At 39.5% G+C, this 21,451-nt stretch overlaps 1 protein-coding gene across 1 annotated transcript; it reads right to left on the reverse strand.

Moving 5' to 3' along the window:
* Nucleotides 1-539: 539 nt before the first annotated feature.
* LOC100707685 (ras-related protein Rab-37) lies at nt 540-16,088 on the reverse strand. Its single transcript, XM_003438486.5, has 9 exons — nt 15,719-16,088; nt 6,598-6,708; nt 5,499-5,540; nt 5,277-5,343; nt 5,140-5,192; nt 4,984-5,049; nt 4,237-4,293; nt 4,073-4,149; nt 540-3,503 (listed from the first exon to the last, which is right to left on the reverse strand). Exons 1-9 carry the CDS (start codon nt 15,872-15,874, stop codon nt 3,398-3,400), a joined length of 735 nt encoding a protein of 244 aa, XP_003438534.1. The 5' UTR covers nt 15,875-16,088; the 3' UTR covers nt 540-3,397.
* Nucleotides 16,089-21,451: the final 5,363 nt, after the last annotated feature.

Below are 21,451 nucleotides of genomic sequence, written 5' to 3' on the forward strand. Positions count from 1 at the left end.
GTAAATCAGCCTGATTGGATACTTTTACTGTTATATAGCCTATACAATATTCAGTCACAGTATTTAAATATAAAAATCATATGGTCTAACCAAACCTTACACAACGTCCAATCAAATTTTAAGAAAATTGTACGATATGAAATTATAAATTATATAAAACAATATAAATTAATAAGTAAATATTAAATGAAACCTTGCAATATGAGATAAAATGGGACAGCCTAAAAATGACCTAGCGTAGTTACTTGAAATCCTTTAAAAGCACAAATTCATACATTTAATAAAATACTATGAGATAAAATCTGGATGGTTTCATCCCATACTTGAGAAGTCTGAAAGTTTAAAGTAAGTATCCTACTTTCTCAACAAAATTCCTTTTCTTAAGTCCATCTGCTTAACAGGTGAAGTTTATGTTTCATTTGATCTGGACTGAATTTAGTGAGTAGATTATTTTAGCTGGACTAGAACGGCTATGACAACCTCTAGACAACCCATGCTTTTATTTTGAAGGTCAGGCATACAAACAGGAAATTAGTTTCTTTTTTTTATTCCTCTTGGATTTTTACAACTGTGCACCTGCAGTTGATAGTGATTCTGACAAACAGATCAAAGTAATGACGTTAGTTTTAGCAAACGTTTTGTTCAGTCCATCTGTCCTTGCTTGTTGTGACTTACTGCAACCAATTACCATCCTCTCTCTCTCTCTCTCTCTCTCTCTCACACACACACACACACCATTCCGGCTATGGTGGGTGTCTGCAGGGAAGAGAGCACCCCTGCAGGTAAAAATTATTTATTTATTTTTTATCCAGCATACAGCACATAAAACACTGCTTCTGGCAGTGGTGTGGTCAAAACAAAACAGCTGCTCAATGGACAAAAGGTCTTCTGACCACAATCTGAATAATTCCGAAGTATATCAAACCTGTCCAAACTTAGCAACACAGCAAACATACACTCATCAAGCAGTAATATTTGCAGAAGAGCATTGTAGACTACTGTCCAAAACAAATGTCACAAAAGCAACCTTTCCTTAACATATTAACTTGTGTTATTTAAAATATGTAACCTGGAGGGACAGACACAGAGAAAAATACCACTCACTACTTCCCCTCTTCTTTACGTAGCGGTTTGGCATTCTTCCGCTCGTTCTGGTTTTTCTGGTCAACAAAAACTTGTACTCCCACTCTTTTATTTCAGATTACAAAGGTTTTGGTAAAACTCCTGTATGTTCTGTACACAATGTCTCTAGCTTACAACGTTAGCGAATAACACAGTGTAGCATTAAGTAACATGCTACTGCCAGGAGATGAATGAAAACAGTTTGTTTTCCTCTTCACAGGAACCAAAACGTAATGCAGCTTTAACGCATTGATGTGAAAATATCTTTTGGAGGATCTAAATTCAGCCCTGAGCATTTAAAAACTGATTACCCAAATTTACTGTTGATATTAGTGTATTCTTATACAAAAATAAAAAGGGAGGCACTTTCAAATGCATGTTCAGCATGCATGTGCAACTGAGCTTTAAATTGGCCTGTAGAGCAAAAACAAACTATATAGAGTGCTAAAAACAAATTATTTATTTCAACTGACATATTCATCAGTTGACTTTTTCATTAATTCATTCTTAGAAAAATCAGATTATTCAAAGTACTGTGTATATCTTAAATAAACTGTAATTAGTTTTTCTAAGGCAACACGTTTGCATAATTTTTTTAAGTACTGGCAACTCATTAGATCTTACAGTGCTGAAATGGTCTCAGTGGAAAGATGGCTGTCAAGAGGCTCTTCTTAAGGAATGAAAACAAGAAGAAAAGGCTTACCTGTGCCAAATTACACAAGAACTTGAGTGAAAATCAGTGCTAACAGGTCTTATGCAGTGATAAATCCAAATTTGGCTCAATGACTAGCCAGTAGAGGTTGAGTTTCAACAGCCATCTGTAAGTGGAGACCTTTTCATGGTTTGGGGCTCTGTTTCACCCAGTGATGTTGGGGATATTGTCAAAACTTGATGAAATTATGGATGCAGATAAGTATGGTCAAAATTTGAACCAGCATTCAATACCATCTGGACAGCAGCAGATTGGTAATGGCCTAATTCTTCAGCATGACAATGATCCCAAACACACTCTACATACAATAAAAGCACACCTGGATAGAAAAACAGATAAGCACTTGGTTTGACCCCCCCCCGAGATGCTGCAACCATTACAAGGGTGACTCAAGGGTGCACAGTATAACACCATATCAAAATATTCACTGTGCTGTATGTACATAACGCTCCCCTAAATAACAGACAACAACTCAAGTACTTAGTATCAAATGTTTGCTCTTCACAGCAATCCTCCTCCCAGAGACACAGTTCACAGATGCATTGCTCTGCATGCCAATGTTTATTCTGCATGCCCCTAGTAGTTTAACTACCTTACATACGGTCTACAGTTAGTTTAGAAATACCAGTTAACCCAATATGCGTGAGAAAAATCATCACAGGCACAGGAGAACATGCAAACTCTACAGAGAATGATCCCAACCAGAGCTTGAACCAGTAACCTTGTTGTTGTGAGGCAAAAGCGCTAACCAGCCTAGCACCTTACTGTCCACATGTGAGGAAACAACAGAAAATATTAACAAAAATAACTGTTCAAAAGAAAAATGAATCACATAACTTCACCAAGGGAAAATACATTTTATATAGATAATTATAATTTATTATAATTACTTATTAACAGTGAGGCATAACACTGACATCAATTATATATCTGTGTTTTTAGTATGGTGCTAAGCTATGCAAAAATACATAAATAAATAAATAAATACAATTTAAAAAATAGAAGATGTGTGTTTAATCCAAATTAGTAAAAGTTCTCATGGTAACAGGCTAAGATACATTGTCTGTTAGCATGGTTCATGGTTTTTCTCAAGCAAATGAGAAAAACCACGTTATGGAATTGTAGGTGGTTTGTGACAGGGTCAGGCTAGCTGTTTGGTCCTGCTTCCAGATTGACTAACTCTTGACTGCAACTGCATTAACAAAACAAACACAAGAGACTAATATTGATCATTTAATTTAAAAATAAAGAAAAGGAAAATTGCCGGAGGGTATATTTTGTTACATATCAAATAAATAGCTATTCTTTCCTTGAATATACTTTAGAAAGCATCAGTAGTGCAAACTGATGTCTGAAGAGTTGGAGGTATTCAGCTAAAGAAAACTTGTGTGGGTCTGTAGCACGTTTAATCCACTGATGTATGTTTGGCTTTTAGTCTTGAATGAATGGCAGTGTAACATTTTGTGAGCAGCAGTGATACAGGGCTTCCTCCCACTCAGTAATGTGTCTCTGACAGTCTGTTCGCCCAGAGCTATGGGAGGAGGAGGAGTAGGGAGATAAGTTTTAAAAGTAGCTGCAGCAGCCTGACTTCTCCTTCTGTGCCTCAATATATTCATGTATCTGGAACTTGGGTTCACTGGGATGCTGGATGGCCCGATGCTTCAGCTCCCTGAAGAACAGAACAAGGCATATTTTAGAAGATAATACTGATATTGACAGAATTATTCTACTGTAAAGGATTCTGTATTGTGGTAAGAAAACCTTTAAATGGCAAGCACGGAACACTTGTACCATATAGCATCACGAAAACAGTAGTGAACTACTTATAGCTACTTATAGCTTCCAAGGGAAGAAGGGGACATAAAATTTGTGGGGATTAAGGATAAATCCCGAGCAATTAATACGTTTAATTATATAGTATTAAGGGGATTGAAACATTTCTTTATAATGAATCCTGGAAATTTCTGAAAATTACAAATTATGTTCAGCAACAATGTGAGATAAAATTGAGCAATTTACAAAAACAACCTCAAATTCAGTAGTAACAACTTTGCTACTATCTTGTGAAAAGTCAATAAGTGGCAGATAGATACAGAAGAAGAAAAGCAAAGCAAAACCAAATGATAATAATTTATCTTTGTTTAGTCCCATTACACGAGTTCTTGTTGGATCAAACAAGGACCATTTGAGGTTATACACATCTATAGTTTATGGACTGTTCTGGTGTCTGTGTCATACTTGGCCACAGCAGTGAAGGCCAGATCTACATTGACCCCTGTCTTGGCACTTGTCTCCATGAAAGGAACTGAATACTCCTGAACACACAAAGAGAGCACAACACAGTAAGTAGCAGATTAAATGCTACCAGTTGTGTTTTTAAAGCAGTAAATAAAAATACTCACTCTGGCCAGCCTCTCTCCTTCATCTCTCCTGATCGCTCGGTCACTGCTCATATCGGCCTGATAAACACACGTTACATTAGGATTTTAGGAAAGACTTGGTGCAGAAAAATAAACGCATTTAAACTACTAAGTGCAAAAACAATGTACATCTTGATACAGCTAATTGTTTAAAGCTGAACAAAACCATGCACAGGTATGAGTATGTACATTTTTAGACTTTATAATATACAAGATAATCAATCAGGCTATTTCTAAAGGCAAACATATCTTGTGGAATTTTCAGTGTTTGCTACCACTATTCAATGTTGAAGAGTAGAGCATGTAATAAAACTAGTAGTCTAACTCGTTTATAGTAGTTTGCTTGTAGTTCAGATACTTATACACAGAGTGATTGAAGTAGTTTTTTGTGTTTCTGTTTTTTGTGGGGACTTGTAAATATAATATATAACAAAATGTGATACAGCATCATATATGTTACATATAGCTTTTTTGAGTTTCATTACTACTAAGCTACCTACGATGTGGCGAAACTCACATTTTCATCATTGCATTCATATTCTTACATATATAACCTGACACTCGAACTCAAAGCAGCCCCATCAATTTGCTATAAATCTTTTAAAACTCTTTTAAATTATCTTTAAAATATCCCCTGATCCAGAAACCGCTCTTTCTTCAGCACAGATCACATCCTTCTTTTGCACTTTTTGCTCCACATGCTAAGCTTCTCAAACAATTTCCTCTTACCTTGTTGCCCAGCAACATGATGACTACATTGCTCTGTGCATACTCGTGGATCTCTGTTAACCATGCCTGAAGCAAGAGACATACAAACACACTCATACATAAATCTTTAACTGTAGCACATTTTCATATTTTCCCAGCGTGCAAACACAGACTTACTCTAATGTTGTCAAAAGATGATTTGCTGGTGATGTCATACAACAGGAGCAAAGCTTTGGAAAGAAAACCAACAAAAACTGAGTGCCAATGTAACACCTGTGATGCTGTGATATGGATTAGGGTTTGTATCGCCTCACCGTGTGCATCTCTGTAATACGCATGTGTCACACTTCTGAACCTTTCCTGTCCTGCTGTGTCCCATATCTGAAACAGAAAAGAACTGGCCTGTTTCCACTTGGCTACTTCTTATTTTTCACTTATAATGGTGATGCCCAAGAGGAAACCAGCCAGTACTCTAAAAATAGAGTGCTATTGTGTAAGCACATCAACTTTGCACTGGAACTGATTTACTTACTGACCTGCAGTTTGACCTTTACGTTATCCACAGTCACCACTTTATTCTGAGAGAGGCAGAAACAGAATAACAATACGAGCTGCTAGTAGGACAAATTAAAAATGCAAAGTACAAAGACAAGCTATCTATGTTTGTAGATAGTTTTGGCTTTATGTCTTCAGATTTTGAAATATATGTTTAATGAGAGAAGCAATGTACAACTACCTTAAACCTCCATTCCTTATAATGGTCAGCAGGGGGCGACTCATGTTGCAAAAATAAGTCACAATGTATAGAAACTTATGGGAAAGAAAACCCCCCCACTTGCTTCATTTAATACTATATTAAATAGTTGCAAACTTCAGAATTGTTTAAAATAAATGACCATATTGCCAACATATTTCTAAATTTCACCATTTAAGATTTCAGTGGGGTGGTTCTAATTACATTCTCATGTCATTAATGTAGATAGTATTAAAGATAGATGTAGCTTTAAGGCCTGGAAAGTGATACCTGTAGGTGCAAAGAGACATCTAAGTCCTATGACTATAAGGAAATGTTTCCCTGGCTCTGACATCCTATATTGAATAATCTGCTTGGCCCATTTTGTAAATTTTCATCAATCAAGTGATAAGTTTCACAAAGGAGGATACTCCCGGTGAATTACTTTTCAATTACAAGTCATTAGCCAATGAGAACCATCCCTTTCTCATCACATTGGGTTTCAAAACACCAAGACAGAAAGGGTCATCTTGAGGCTTGATAATAGGAACTTACAAACCAATGAGTGACGTTACAGTAGCTACTGCCTGTGGTCATTACAACCTCTCTTTCTGCATTGATTTTAATGGCACCGAGTGGCAAATGTGAATCATCAGCTTTTTATCAAAATGAGCCCATTCTAAAGAGTATTCATTTGCAGATTATACATATAAGATGTATAATCTGCATATATATATAAAACTGAGACAGACTGGTGACCTGTCCAGGGTGTACCCCACCTCTCACACAATGACATTTAGGTTGCCTCCTCCCACACTGCTAATGTCTGAAATGCCAGAGGCAAATTTAAAAACATGGATAAATAAAAGCCAGTCCAATTTCATTTCATTCCATGCACTCACTGTGAATCCGATGCCCACTGTGGCAGAGAACGAGCCAGGGATGAACTTGCCCTGATCAAACTGCACCAGCAGAGATGTCTTCCCCACACCACTGTCCCCAACCAGGATTGTCTGTAGGAAAACACATAAAATCCCACAGTTAAGTTTCTTACCTCTAAATATATGGTCTAAGTATATGGTAGAGGCATGAGGAGTAAGCTGTGGTGACCCTTAGTGATACGGGAGCAACAGGAAGTAGCCTGGCTGCAGTCTCAATTGGCCTTGAAAATCTCTTTATGGTTGAATACTTGCAATCATTTCATAATTTTCAGTTGTGAGTCAACAGCTGTGTCATGGTCGACATTTCTGTTTTCCAAGCAGCACAGATATTTTTCTTTTCTAAGAGCTTGGCAGTGTACCACTATTACCGCATGACTCACAAGCCAGAGGAGATAACCTTCAAGACAATGAAATCAATGAAAGGCAGCATTCACACATCCAACTTAGTCACCAGGACCATCGGTCAATATTTCATTGTCTACTGGGTTTTAATTTCAGTCACACCAGGGTACCCACCACCTCCACACCCACAAAGTGTCCTTCAACTGTGGCAGATTAAGTAAGTGCGACACAGTCAAGCTGTTCTCTGCTCTCTTAAAGGAGCGATCTAGGAGTTTTGATGCAGGCTATGTGGCTTTTATCTTGTGACAGCCAAATGACTACATTTTATCCTGTAGTGAAAGTCTAAATATTATTGCCAGAAGAAAAATGCAGTAAATAATGCAGTAAGCCACAAGAATGATGGATTTCTTCAATCATTATTTGTTTAAGGAAGGTAAAATGTGGTTAAGTTTGGGAAGAGACAACTAAAAGAAGGACTGTAGATTGTAAAGACAGGCAATGAAAAGACCTATGTTTGAATGTTTGTTCTTGAAAGCTTTAAAAATCGCAAGAAGGCTAAACCTACATTTTTTAAGCATAGGTTAGGGTATATTGGCTACATATAAGTTTTGAATAAAATATATGTAAATATTTTGGTAACCCTTTGCAAGGCAAAGGAAATACCATCTTTAAGAAACTCAGTGCCGAAATCAATGCCAATCTTTGTTCTTTGCCAAATTCACCTTCTTTCCTCACTGTGGCACCAGGGTAGTTCTTCATTTACACCCAAATGCATTTTATAGAGTGGCAGGTTGAGACAATAAAAATCTTGATTATGTTTACAGAAAGAAAGTTAGACATAAAAAATAGACTTCCATTCTTTAACTCTCATGAAAGAACCTTCATCTTCACACTCTTAGATTTCACCTTAATACACATTCAGTAATGTACTTTATGCACTAATTAGCTGCAGTTCCCATTAATCACTGGGGTAGAATACTAAAAGAGCCACTGGGCTGGAGCATCCACTACAGTTGCTTTATGATTCAAATGCAGATGTGCTGTCAGAAGTGGTCTTCACTTGATGTCTAGTAACAGTAACCATGGAAATTTAATAAAGTGGTCTTAAAAAGGCAACAAAACTTTCAACCAGTCCTGTCTTGATAAAACTCAGGAGTACTCATTGTGATTGAGACCAAATATTGTGTGAAAAGACAGTAAACATGATTAGCGCTCTTGGTCAGATATGCACAAGTAGGCCTGCCTTAAAATTGCACTGAATGACAAATGGCCCAGGGGTTAAAGCGCTGAGTTTTTGAGTGCTGCTTTCTTAATAGCAGGTGACTTTTCTGGTATGCTAAATTAATAGAAAGTCAGAACTCAAGTAGCCTTGTTCATCTTGTGGTTCATAAATTGGGATAGAATGCATAAATCTCCATGTGATGATGAGCAGTTTGTAGAGAACCAAGACAAATCAAGAAAAAAGTGAAGACATGACACTCATCAGATAAACCAGGCAGTGGTTGAACTCAATTTCGGGGTGGCACGGTGGTTAGCACTGCTGCTGCACAGCAAGAAGGTCCTGAGTTCAATTCCACCATCAGGCTGGGGTCTTTCTGTGTGGAGTTTGCATGTTCTCCCCGTGTTTGCGTTGGTTCCCTCCGGGTACTCCGGCTTCCTCCCACCGTCCAAAGACATGCAGCTTGTGGGGATAAGTTAATTGGATAATCGAAATTGTCACTAGGTGTGAATGTGAGTGTGAATGGTTGTCTGTCCCTGTGTGTTAGCCCTGTGACAGACTGGCGACCTGTCCAGGGTGTACCCCGCCTCTCGCCCTATGACAGCTGGGATAGGCTCCAGCGCCCCTGGAAAGGATAAGCGGAAGCGAACGGATTGATGGATAAATGAATAGAAAGCCAGAACTCAAGTAGCCTTGTTCATCTTGTGGTTCATAAATTGGGATAGAATGCATAAATCTCCATGTGATGATGAGCAGTTTGTAGAGAACCAAGACAAATCAAGAAAAAAGTGAAGATGTGACACTCATCAGATAAACCAGGCAGTGGTTGAACTCAATTTTGCCTCAAGGCTTTATGAATGATCAGGGATAAATAAAAGAAGTGGAGGGAATGGAGGAAAGGAAAGCTGAGAAGCTAAAGCAGCTTTTGTAGCCTCATTTGATCTCAGCATATGGAGGATTTTTAGAAAAGAGTCACATCCCAGTGTGCTGGATTAAATATGGATACTGCCTCAACAGTCATCCAATGAATCTTCATATCAGCTTTACTCAGGCATCACCAGCAAATTCACTTCCTTATTCTTCCTTTGAAATACACCTTGTACAGAGAGGTTTTATATGTATTCTGCTTTTCCAGTTTACTGTGTGCTGAAAGATGGGGAGCTGTAATAATGCTTTTTGGCAATAAATTTGATAGCTTTGAACAATCTGTTTATTTCTCCTTAAATAGTGCCACAAAAATGCATTTGCAGGTTGAGTAGCAGAGTTGAGTATGTGGGTTGTGTCCATCAAAAACCAAATCTTCTCTGCCAACGTCAAACAGATTATTGTGCTATTGACTCTTATTTTGAGTTTCTGGTACCCCAGGTGCTGATAATCAGGTACCCAGTTGGTGCCTGATTAGGGCTCTTTTTCTAAAGAGTGGAAGTCTACTCCTGATGGCTGTTGGTAAGACTGCAGGTTAAACTTTATAACATCTGCCATTACACCACTTCGTAGGGACATAGGAAGTTGTGTACTGGATATACCACATTTCACTGATCACATTAACATTAAGAAAAATATTTCAAGTTCACCACAGATGATATGAAAAACGACAGTTTAGCCTTCTTAGACTGTGAGATTTCCATCGGTAATGGGGACATTTAAAAGTTGATGTGTACCATAAACCTATGCATACGGATCATTATTTAGGGCTTGACTCTCATCATCCAGGCCCCATCTTATCTTAATGACCTTGTAGTACCATATCACCCTATTAGAGCACTTCGCTCTCGCTCTGCAGGCCTACTTGCTGTCCCTAGAGTATTTAAAAGTAGAATGGGAGGGAGAGCCTTCAGTTTTCAGGCCCCTCTTTGGTGGAACCAGCTTCCAGTTTAGATTCGGGAGACAGACACTATCTCTACTTTCAAGATTAGGCTTAAAAGTTTCCTTTTTGCTAAAGCATATAGTTAGGGCTGGACCAGGTGACCCTGAATCCTCCCTTAGTTATGCTGCAATAGACGTAGGCTGCCGGGGATTCCCATGATGCATTGAGTTTTTCCTTTCCAGTCACCTTTCTCACTCACTATGTGCTAATAGACCTCTCTGCATCGAATCATATCTGTTATTAATCTCTGTCTCTCTTCCACAGCATGTCTTTCATCCTGTTTTCCTTCTTTCACCCCAACCAGTCGCAGATGGCTGCCCCTCCCTGAGCCTGGTTCTGCCAGAGGTTTCTTCCTGTTAAAAGGGAGTTTTTCCTTCCCACTGTCGCCAAAGTGCTTGCTCATAGGGGGTCATATGATTGTTGGGTTTTTCTCTGTATTTATTATTGTGCGATCTATTGTACAATATAAAGCGCCTTGAGGCGACTTTTGTTGTGATTTGGCGCTATATAAATAAAATTGAATTGAATTGAATTGAATCCACTGAAGCACAAACTGGGTGTCATCAGGATGCTACAACGCAGAGCGAACACCATCCCCACAGATACAGACCATCTCTGAATCGAAGAGGGGGCCTAAGGGTACATCTTTCACCATCTTATAATGCTGTGATTGCAGCCATTCCCCAACTCTCTGCGAATGGTACTCATGGCCATTAATCAATGGTCTTTGATCGGTGGTTGTTGATCACATTAACAATCAAGAAACTGACCTAACAGTCCATTGTTCACCATTAATTCTAGTTTTTTCGGTCATTATGCACATGCACTGTTTATAAGATTGGGGAAACCTGCAGTCAGCTGAGACTGAAGAAGTCACTTGGATGAGTGATGAAACGTTTCTCCCACTGAAAACGCTACGTCTAGATGAACAGAATTAACTTTCTGGGGATGTGGAAGATACATCTGTCTTTTACATGCAGTCTGTGATCACATAAGCCACTGACTGCATCTAAATCTGAAGGCAATAATTTATTAAAATATTTTGATCTGATCCTGCTGTGATTCAGCTGCATTATTTTCCTCTTTACTGGACATAACTGAGAGTGTGCAACATAATGCCTCCATGTGTACATGTGAAGATGGAATTAGTGCTGAGAAAAAAAAAACATACTCATTGTACTCACTACACACGTTCATGTGGTGATGCTACCAAATTGTAGTTAGCCGAGAAGTGAGACTGTCTCATGAAACCCCTCTAGAGACAGGAGGTAATTAGGCGAATGCACCACAGATGTTTGGGAATTACACACTGATGATGTATATGTGTTGTAGTGCGAGAGAGAAAGAGGAATTAGATTTCTCTCATCTCTGTGGTTCACAGGCAGATTGCTAAGTGCCTGCAAATTTCCCTTCTTACTGTTCAAGGCTCAGTATGAGCTTCTGTGGAGGTTATTGAGGTAATAAGTATGGGATGTCTTTTTACAAGTCATTGGAGTAACAGCATTAGGGGATGGGGTGAATACAGTTCTCTGAAATGTCACTTTTCTCTTACTGGAGCATGTGCAATATTGACCAGAATGTAATTTAGCCCAACAGTTTCCATATTGCCACTGATTTAAGCTTTGATATACTGCACAGCTGGGGTTTGAAACCACAGAACAACAGGAGATAAAGTTACTGTTTCTGATACTAAAAGTCAATATGCACTGCACTCTATACAATCAAGTGTCTGGTTTTTTAGACAAATTAAAGTCCTGTAGTCCATCTTTTTAGCTCTGTTTTGGTCTGCCGCTATTAAGCTAAATGCTCAGCCAGCTAGTTGCTAATGATATCTGCTTTTTTGTGGTGGACAGGTAGCTGCTGTGGTTTTACTACACTTACAGACTTTCTTTAATGAAAAAATATGCTTTGAAGCTTTAAAAATGTGTCTTTTGCATAAGGGCCATGGAGAGAATGGAAAAAACAGGAAACCACTGAGAGATACAAAAGAATGCAATGTTTTTGTGGGTATTAATGTGAATTATTGGCAGTAGGAAAAATACAAAACCACTCTGTCTATAAAAACGTCTCTAAGCTAATCTTTCCAAAATATTACAAAAGCAGTTTTAGGTTGACTTTATTAAAAATGTCATCTGGGACAACTGTGGGTATTGAAGGGAGAATTAATAACAGAAAGGAATCCACAAACCAACTGTAACAATTTCAGCTTCATGTGTAAGTACTGGCCCTTACCAAAGAGCACTTAAAAAGCCATTTTTTGTTGTGTAATTAGAACTCCTCCAGGGAGGAAAAGGTGAGGCAGAGTGAAAGCCTGAGAAGAGTGAGTACAAAAGATAAGATAAACCTTTATTAGTCCTTTTATTATTTATATAATAATTGGCACAGGAAGGGCAAAAAGGTGAGACTGACTTTTTCAAGTTCACTTGAAATTACTCTTCTTGATTTGGACAGGAAGAACACGGTGTATTCCCCTTTCAGTGCACCTGCTTCCCTGACACTACAAGTCTGTGTGTGGTGTGTATATGTGTGAGCTGATATAACAGTCACATGTTAGAATTACATCTATCTTTGTGAGGACTCTCACTGCATTCCTTAGCCCTTTAGAGCTTAACAATGCCGAGTAACTCTACACACAAAATCCACCCCATGACAGTGATGATGGTTTTTGGAGTGTTTGGGAGTAAATTTATTAAAAATTAAATACTTAAAATATCTTTTTTACACAAGTATTCACAACCTTTTTTAAGATTGAAATTCATTTGAAATTATTAGGAAAATCACAAATGTTTCTGCATAAGGTCTTATACGGGGTGACCGTGGCTCAGATGGTTGGGAAGCGTATCTGCAACCGGAAGGTTGCCGGTTCGATCCCTGGGCTCTCTGTCCTGGTCGTTGTGTCCTTGGCCAAGACACTGTACCCTACCGCCTACTGGTGTTGGCCAGAGGGGCCGATGGCGCGATATGGCAGCCTCGCCTCTGTCAGTCTGCCCCAGGGCAGCTGTGGTTACAACAGTAGCTTTCCTCCACCAGTGTGTGAATGTGAGAGTGAATGAATAGTGGCATTGTAAAGCGCTTTGGGTGCCTTGAAAAGCGCTATATGAAATCCAATCCATTATTATTATTATTATTATTATAGCTGGCAGTGCACAGAATGTATTTGTAATGGCAGCGATTCAGACCACATGTGCATGTGTGTGCACATGCATGAGAATGGTAAAGAGCTACATCCAGACTTTTCTTAAAATAAAAATATGAAATATATATTAAATTAAAAAGTTATTTCATTTTCAATTTCACAAATTATTATTGTGTTGTTTGAACAATAATCGGCTGCTTCTCCAATAAGTTGCTCATCCAACAGACAAACTTCAACTACTGTCTTGAGCTACAGCTGCTGATGGTGCTTTTTCTGCTCTGCAGCCTCATTGAGCTCAGCATAGCGGTGGGTTCTGTTTAAAGTGGACCATCGCCTCAAATATTTAGAGCATAAAAAAGACTACTGTCACCAGCTACAGGTCAAGACAATGGCGTTGGAGTATCTCTTACTGCTGGAGACTTAGGACAGCTCAGTGACATTGAGGACCACCACAATAGCAACCTGATCAGCATGCCTGTAGCGAAACACCAGACAAAACAGGCAGGAGCTAGGTGGTTAGTGACAACTAAACTTACAAAAGAGGCACAAAAATGTTGTTCTGTGGTAAACAGATTGTTTATACAATGTATCTGGGTTCCCAGCCCAAGTCTATGTAGGGAAACTCTGAAATTCATTTAAAAGATAGGCTTGTCTGAGCCCGCCATCTTCAAAGAGGAAGCCTGGTCCTCCGTAATGCTGTCCATCACCGCGTCTGCACCCGGCTTGGCAGAGACATCAGTGCTTGGTGTGCTGCAGCAGTGCTTCCACCTAGGTCAGTCAATGGCAGGGCCAGGCCTGCTCTAATTCATTTCATGTTTAATTCTACCTTCCTTTAGGGTCTGCATTTTGGTCCCAACCAATCACATTCCACACTAACATGACACATACACATGCCTGTTGACTTCAAAGGGCTGAAGCAAATTGGATTCTGTTAATTTCCCAGAGACTCTCTCTATAACCTTAAACATAATCAGTGAATGCTTAACCTTGCCAATAACCCTGAACCTAAACCAAGGGTGCACCCAATTATCTGGGACATTTATGAGTGCAAACATAAATAAATAAGTAGCAAGATTATAATATGTTTCTAAGGCAATTAAATGGTAAATGGACTGGTTCTTATATAGCGCTTTTCTACTCTTACTGAGCACTCAAAGTGCTGTATACAACTCCTGCATTCACCCAATCATACCCATTCACACAAGCACTTTAACTAAGGTTTTTAGTGCTTCTATCTAGCATTCACTCGCATTCACATTCTGATGGATGCACCGGAGGGCAACATGGGGTTAGTATCTTGCCCAAGGATATTTGTCATGTAGACTTGAGGAGCCTGGGATCAAACCACCAACCTTCCGGTGAGTAGGTGACCACTCTACCACCGGAGCTGCAACCATCCCTGTAGCTCAGGTGGTAGGCAGCTAGTTAAAGGCAATACATTTTTGACTTTACCGGACAGTTTTATTTTAAAGTTTATGTCTTATCAGTTGAATCAGAGTATTGATGTGCTAATTCTGCTTAGTTGCTATATCTAAAAAGAGAGAATTAGAACATAGCAGGCTGAAGGCCAGATGCTTATCAGAAGAAAGATATGCCATTTGAATGACATGACTCCTCTAGACTGAAGGGAAATGGTTTCTGCAACACAACTCTGAAATACAATGTGACATTTTACTGAAGCCTAAAGGGAGCTCCTCTTTTATCCTTGTTCCGTCAACACTGAGGTCAAATGGGAGCACCAGGAGGGATTCACTGGAGTCTGCTCTTTAAATCCAGACATTAATGTAGCTGATTTAGCCTTAACTGCTTGCTGTGAGCGCAATAGGTTTTTGAATGACAAATGGCTATACTGTACAGTTTTTGTGACAACAGTCAAAACAGGATCACGTTCACTCTGACATTTTAGTGTGTTTGTGTATGAGTTATGGAATTTAAGGTGTCAGAAATAAATTAGTGTATTTACTGTTGTATTTATGGGTTATTTGAGCTTCAGGTCGCAGTAAGGAGAAAGTGTAAGTGTACTTGTCAATTACAATCTGAGTTTGAAATGTGATTTTATTCTACAGCACTTTTTGTTGATAAATGTGAGCATTGCTTTGGGAATTTGGCGTTTGGTTAAGACATTTTTTCAAAGAAAGTGACCTCTTTTAAAGCTTTCCTGTCCTGACAACAGGAAGTAATCAGCTCATATGTGAAGAGGGACCTTCTTGTAAGCTGACAGCTCATCTCAGCAGGAATTCTGTGATTTGACACACATTAGGGCTGGAAACAGACCAACTATAAATTGCATCCGAGTGTAAATCAGCACCACGTGAGCGCAAATCCGGTCAAGGACCGGGATGCTGCGGGGTTTAGAAGCGTTTCCTCACATTTCACCAGTAATAAACAAGAAGAAATAAACAAGAAGAAAAATCACGTGAAAAAAAAACGCCCAGCGTTTAAATGGTACAAGTAAATGCATAAAAGTGCTCCTGACTATGAAACCTGTTGTTGTATCATGATGACCACATGGTCGTACCTTGTGCACCAACTCCTCGTCATATGTTGGAGGTGGTGGAGTCATTGCCTGGCTCTCGGTTGTCTCTCTGGATCCGTAAGTACTGTCTGGTTGGATCTCTGGGTAAGCAGTGGTGTAGTATGCCGAGATCGGCTCCATTGACTCCATCCGCTCCATCCTGAGAGTCCTTCACTTCGCAGGCTTCTTTATGAAAGAGTCGAGGATTGCGGAGGAAATAAATAAAAAGCTGGTAAAGCTCGCACTCTCGCTTCAGCCGACCCGTCCTCTCCTTCGTCTCACAGCCCTCAGCTCGCTTTCTTCTCTCCTCCTCTCTTCTCCGACAGTCCACGCTGTTTAACAGGCTCCTCCTTTACAGTGAATCACAGTCTGTGGGCTTCTGCCTACATCAATCCACATGATGGTATGTCGTGATCATTCACGCACATCACGCTGCATGAGTGGTCGGAGGATGGACCGAGAAGGATTGAATGGCTGTCACTTTTTTTGTTGTGGTTTTTCTTTCAAGAGTTCAGATATTCGTTCTACATCATTTATTTTACCCAATGGTTTTGATCTCTGTGTATATTTCCAAAACAATCATATTATACATCATTTAAAAAACGGAGACGAATGTATGTTCAGTTTAATTATAGTTGTTTTAGTAGAAATAACAATAACACAGGATAAGATAAGAAATGGTTTATTTGGGAAATTCTGTTAAAGTAGTTGAAAATTATTATTATTGTTATTATTATTCATTCATTTCCTTTCATCCCTTATGAAAGGAGAGGAGGAAATGCCATCCCATAATTCATTGTGATGGTCCCTGAGTTCATTTATGAAAACAATCAACATAATAAATGATTCTGTGCAGAACATGTAAATGTTAGTTGTAACTCCTGAAAAAAACCCTACTTGTTGAGATGTTGTCTGCCCTGAAGAACATAAATCTATATAAAGGTTAATTATAATCAATTAATAATGTTTGTTTTTGTATTGTAGGCTTTAGGATTATTCAGTTCAGTTCAGTGAGTGTTATTGCATTTATAGAAATCCTAGGGAGGAGGAAATGATCACAACAGGTGGGGCAAATTATTGTGATAGTGCATATTGCAAATTTTCTGTAATATCACCAGCATTCTGCCCAGAGTGGCACATATTAGCAGCTCAAAATTCAGCAGACCTGATGAAGAAATGTAAGGAAGGGAGTGGAAGGCCTACTAGCCAAATAATCCAGTGTAAATTCAGGTTTCAACATATGTTTCCCTCTGAAAACAGCATGAGAGGAGAATAAAGGAGAATCAATATGCTTTTGATTTAAGGGCTAACCTTTCTGATATAATCAATGGGCACAGTGCAAAAGGTTCTGTGTAATTTATCCAGAGGAGGGCTTTATTATTTCAATAAGGAGAGGCCATTAGAAAGAATGAACATGATTTATTGATGTAGAGAATTTAGATAGAGGTATTTGGTGGTTAGACTCCAATGGCCTGACTCAGTGGAACAGAACCCCAGGTGTGATAGGGATTAGAGGAGGACCCCCCAGAGTCTGGACGCTGGTGGTGGAGATGAAGACAGTGGCTTAGATGGAGCCTGAGTGATGAGAGGTGGTGATGAGGAGGAGGTGGGTTGCACGAAGGCATCTGCAAAGGAGAATGACAGATCCGCAGTGAGATTCAAAGTATGTGGCACGAATGCTGATTGGCCTGAAAAAGGCCGGGAGAAGATGATTGGACTAGACCAGGGATGTCACAAACAGCTTGACAGCGTGGGAAAGTGGATGTGATGTGAAGTTTAGATTTAGTTGGCAACACCAGGGAGCGGACAGATGTGAGACCATAGAACTTCGCTATTATACTTTGCATAAGGTTCATTACAAACTGTTCCACTGTATGAAACCGAAGTGTGTGTGGAACAGCTGACCTGTATGATATGCAGAACAAAAAATTACATTATTTACCGTCACATGACAAGCTGTCTCTGTTGTTGACATTTATGTGTGAGCCTTTTTAATAGCACATTGCAACACTCAGGCATTAACCTAACAGAGTAACATGGATTCATTAATAGTTGCATTTTCACTGACATTTCAATTTTATTTCAATTTTATTCAATAGATTCAACAGAGAGCAACTGCTCATTTTTTGCACACAGCTGAGAAAAAGACAGCTCAGTTCAGCTAATCTCTGTTCTGTGGTCTCCCCCTCTGGAGCTACAAACACCCCACAACAGTGGGAAGGAAAAACTTTTAAGTGGAAGAAACATACGGCAGAACTATTTTCAGGGAGAGGGCAGCCCTCATTGGTTGGGGGTAAGTGGGAGGAAGACAGGACAAAAGACAGACTGTAGCTCAGAAATTGATAAGTGATGTTTAAATGTAAGGTGGTGTATAAACACACAGTGATTGAAAAAAGGTGAGTGAAGAAGAAATACTCATGCATCATGGGAAGCTCCCAGTAGTCTAGACCAGCGGTCCCCAACCCCCGGGCCTCGGACCGGTACCGGTCCGTGAGTCGTTTGGTACCGGGCCGCGAGAGTTGAGGCTCAGGTGTGAAATGTATGGTTTTCAGGGTTTTTATCGGTTTTCAGCGTTATTTTGTTATCGTTTTTATCGTTAACTCGGTTTTCCTGGGTCTTTTCACGTGTGTTATGAATAAATCTTCTTTTTTCGGTACAGGCACTAGTTTTATTTTGTTGTATTTATCCGCGACACCTTATTGCCGGTCCGTGAAAATATTGTCGGGCATAAACCGGTCCGTGGTGCAAAAAAGGTTGGGGACCGCTAGTCTAGACCTACTACTAACCCTAGTAACTAAGGAAATGGTCAGGCTCAGCTGATCCAGCCCTAACTATATGCTTTATTCGAAAGGAAAGCTTTAAGCCTAATCTTAAAAGTAGGGAGGGTGTCTGTCCCCGAAATCTAAGCAGGGAGCTGGTTCCACAAAATTTATACTCTAGGAACCACAAGTAAGCCTGTATTCTGAGAGCCAGGTGCTCTATGTGATATGATACTATGAGGGCCTTAATATAAAATGGGGCCTGATTATGAAGATAGTGTTATGTTTACTGGTCAGTACTCAGAATATCTTTTTGTCTGGTTTTGTTTGTCTGAGTTTGGGTGGGGGTGGGGGGCATGTCTGACAGTTTTTCTAAACTTGTAAAATCTAGTTTACAACTTACTTCTTGAAAAGAAATAACCCTAATATCAGATCTCTGTTATGTTTCTGGATTTTTCCATGATTATTAAACAGTCTGTATGCAGAGGAGAGAAGAGGCTGCGCTGAAATCCCAACATTCTCTGTGTGTGTCAGGGATTGAGCAATTTATCAGTAAAAAAAAAGAGTAATAAAAATGGAAACTGAATATTTTTGAAGAACAAAACCAGTTTTGCCTCGCTGTGTTTAATAATTTGTTCTTTTTCCCGTGCGTAATGATGAGAACACATACATATGTTCTAAATATCCACCCCAAATGTCTGTTTCATTTCTTTCCCACAGATCTCAACCAAGAGCCATAGCATACGATTCACATCATTGTTAGGAAAATAGCCAAAATTGCTTCTAGGTCAGCCTTTACAACACTGAAATAATATTTTCACCTCCTCCTCCCTTATTTCCCAAGGGGTTGCCACAGCAGATGAATCCGTATGTTTGATTTTGCACCCTTGACTCAACCATGACACAACCCTTCCATTTATCTGGGTGTGGGATTAGCACTAAAAGCACACAAGCTTGATTCAGATTCTGATTCAGATTCAGAAGACTTTATTTATCTCCGAGGGGCAATTGAGAGACTGACCTTGCTGACCGTACATACAATACACAAACATCATATTGGGGAGACAGGTCAGGCTAGGTAGCTGGCCGGTCAGCCACACGAGCAGCGACCTGGAACCGAACAATGGAAAATACACAAGATCGGGAAAGACAAGGAGAAAAAAGAACTCCCCCCAGACCGAGCTCCAAGAGGGAGATCAGTTTGAGAACAGAAAAAAAACACCTCTGCGCATAGCACATGAAAAACTTTTAATACACCATAGAAACACATGACAAGCAACAGGGATGGGTAAAAGGTGAGAGACAGCCAGTGTAGACAGTGCATCTGGGCCTGCAGCATATGCGCTGGTCTCCTTGATCCACCGTCTGCATCGGGAGGGAATAAACGTCGAAGGCGTTTGGTGGGGGAAGGGGGATGAGTGTATATCTGCACGTGTATATATATGTGTGTGTGTGTGTGTGTGTGTGTAACCCTAACCCTGAAGCTGCTTTGGCATCACTGTGTATAACATTACAAAGTTTAAGGTAACAATACATTAATACAGTAATATAATCCGTCTTCTATATTACACGTTTACATAGCAGTGGGTTTCTTTTAATGCTTTCAGTTATTTTGGCTTATAATTTAAATCAAGTACTGTGAGATGTACAATTAATACATTTATGAAAACACAACATCTTTAAATATAAATGAAGAGAACTGGATCAAGTAAAATTTACAAGCAGAAGTCTGTAGGTTCATTATTGAGGAATTGTAAATAACTTGGTTGTACCAAATGGCTGTGTTCACTGCATGAACTATATTATATGTGCAGCTTGAAACAGCTGAAACAGTAACACCTTGTTGTTCTGTCTCTGTCCTAAACCTCTTTGTAGTGTTTTGTTTGGTGATTGTAGAAATGTTTAGCTTATTTTAGAGTTTAGACATGTAGGAATGTTTAGTTTGTTTTAGAGTTTAGAAATGTGTTAAGATAGAATGTAGAATTATGGTAGAGACACTGACACTGCCCTGGATATAAATAAAGGCCTGACTGTGTCATGAACTTAGGAGTAGATCTTAGGAGACCCTCCCCAGTTGAACTGTGAAAGTAAGACAAAGAGGAGTTAATGCTGAGTGGAAATTCCCCAGAGGATACCGGTGTGGGGGTCTCAACATTTGTAACTTGATAACTGTGGTCTGGAAGGGAGATGGGCTTTTATGACCCCTAGGAAGTCACGTACACAGAGACACACACACACAGTGCTTAAACTGTTACATTCACACATCCACATGCACACTCACTCACGTGCACTCACACATACACACAGGTACGCGCACACACAGGCACTCACGTGCTCGTGCATACACACAGACATACAGAGTTTCCAGCACACCATGGGGGATTTATGATGGGGTCGCCTCTATAAAGCTGGCTGTAACAGACAAAGGGGTGAAGATCTTTACAGAGGGACATCGGCCTCGTCTTCCCTTCTAGAAGTGCATGCTTAAATGAAGATGAATAAAGATGAATAAAGATTTTGTAAAAATGACTACTGGGTCCGGTGCCATCTCTGGAGGCCCGAGGAATAAAAAAGAACCGGGGTAAAACTGATTTCCCAACATGATCCTGATGGTGGTGGTGGTCATCTATAGAAAAGAACCTCTCTGTTGCGAATGTTGGTTAGATTGCACTTGAGTATAGAAGCAATTGCTTGTGATTGGGTGAATGAGGCATGTTGAATACTCTGGGAGAGTAGAGAAGGGCTATATAAGACTCAGTCCATTTACACTGCTATTTAGCTTCTCTTATGAAATAAGACAGAGGTTATTAAATTGGGCCTTAGATTAGGGCTTAGGAGGTTAGCACTGTCTAAATTCTTAGCATATAGACAAATAAACATTTATCTGGTGAAGAGTGAGTAGATAATGAGTAAAACAAACTAACCACTGTGGGTCCAAATCAAGCCATTACTTTGTAATAACTTTGTTAAATCTGCC

Source organism: Oreochromis niloticus, linkage group LG8 (genome assembly GCF_001858045.2).
Source record: "Oreochromis niloticus isolate F11D_XX linkage group LG8, O_niloticus_UMD_NMBU, whole genome shotgun sequence".
Classification (NCBI taxonomy): Eukaryota; Metazoa; Chordata; class Actinopteri; order Cichliformes; family Cichlidae; genus Oreochromis; species Oreochromis niloticus.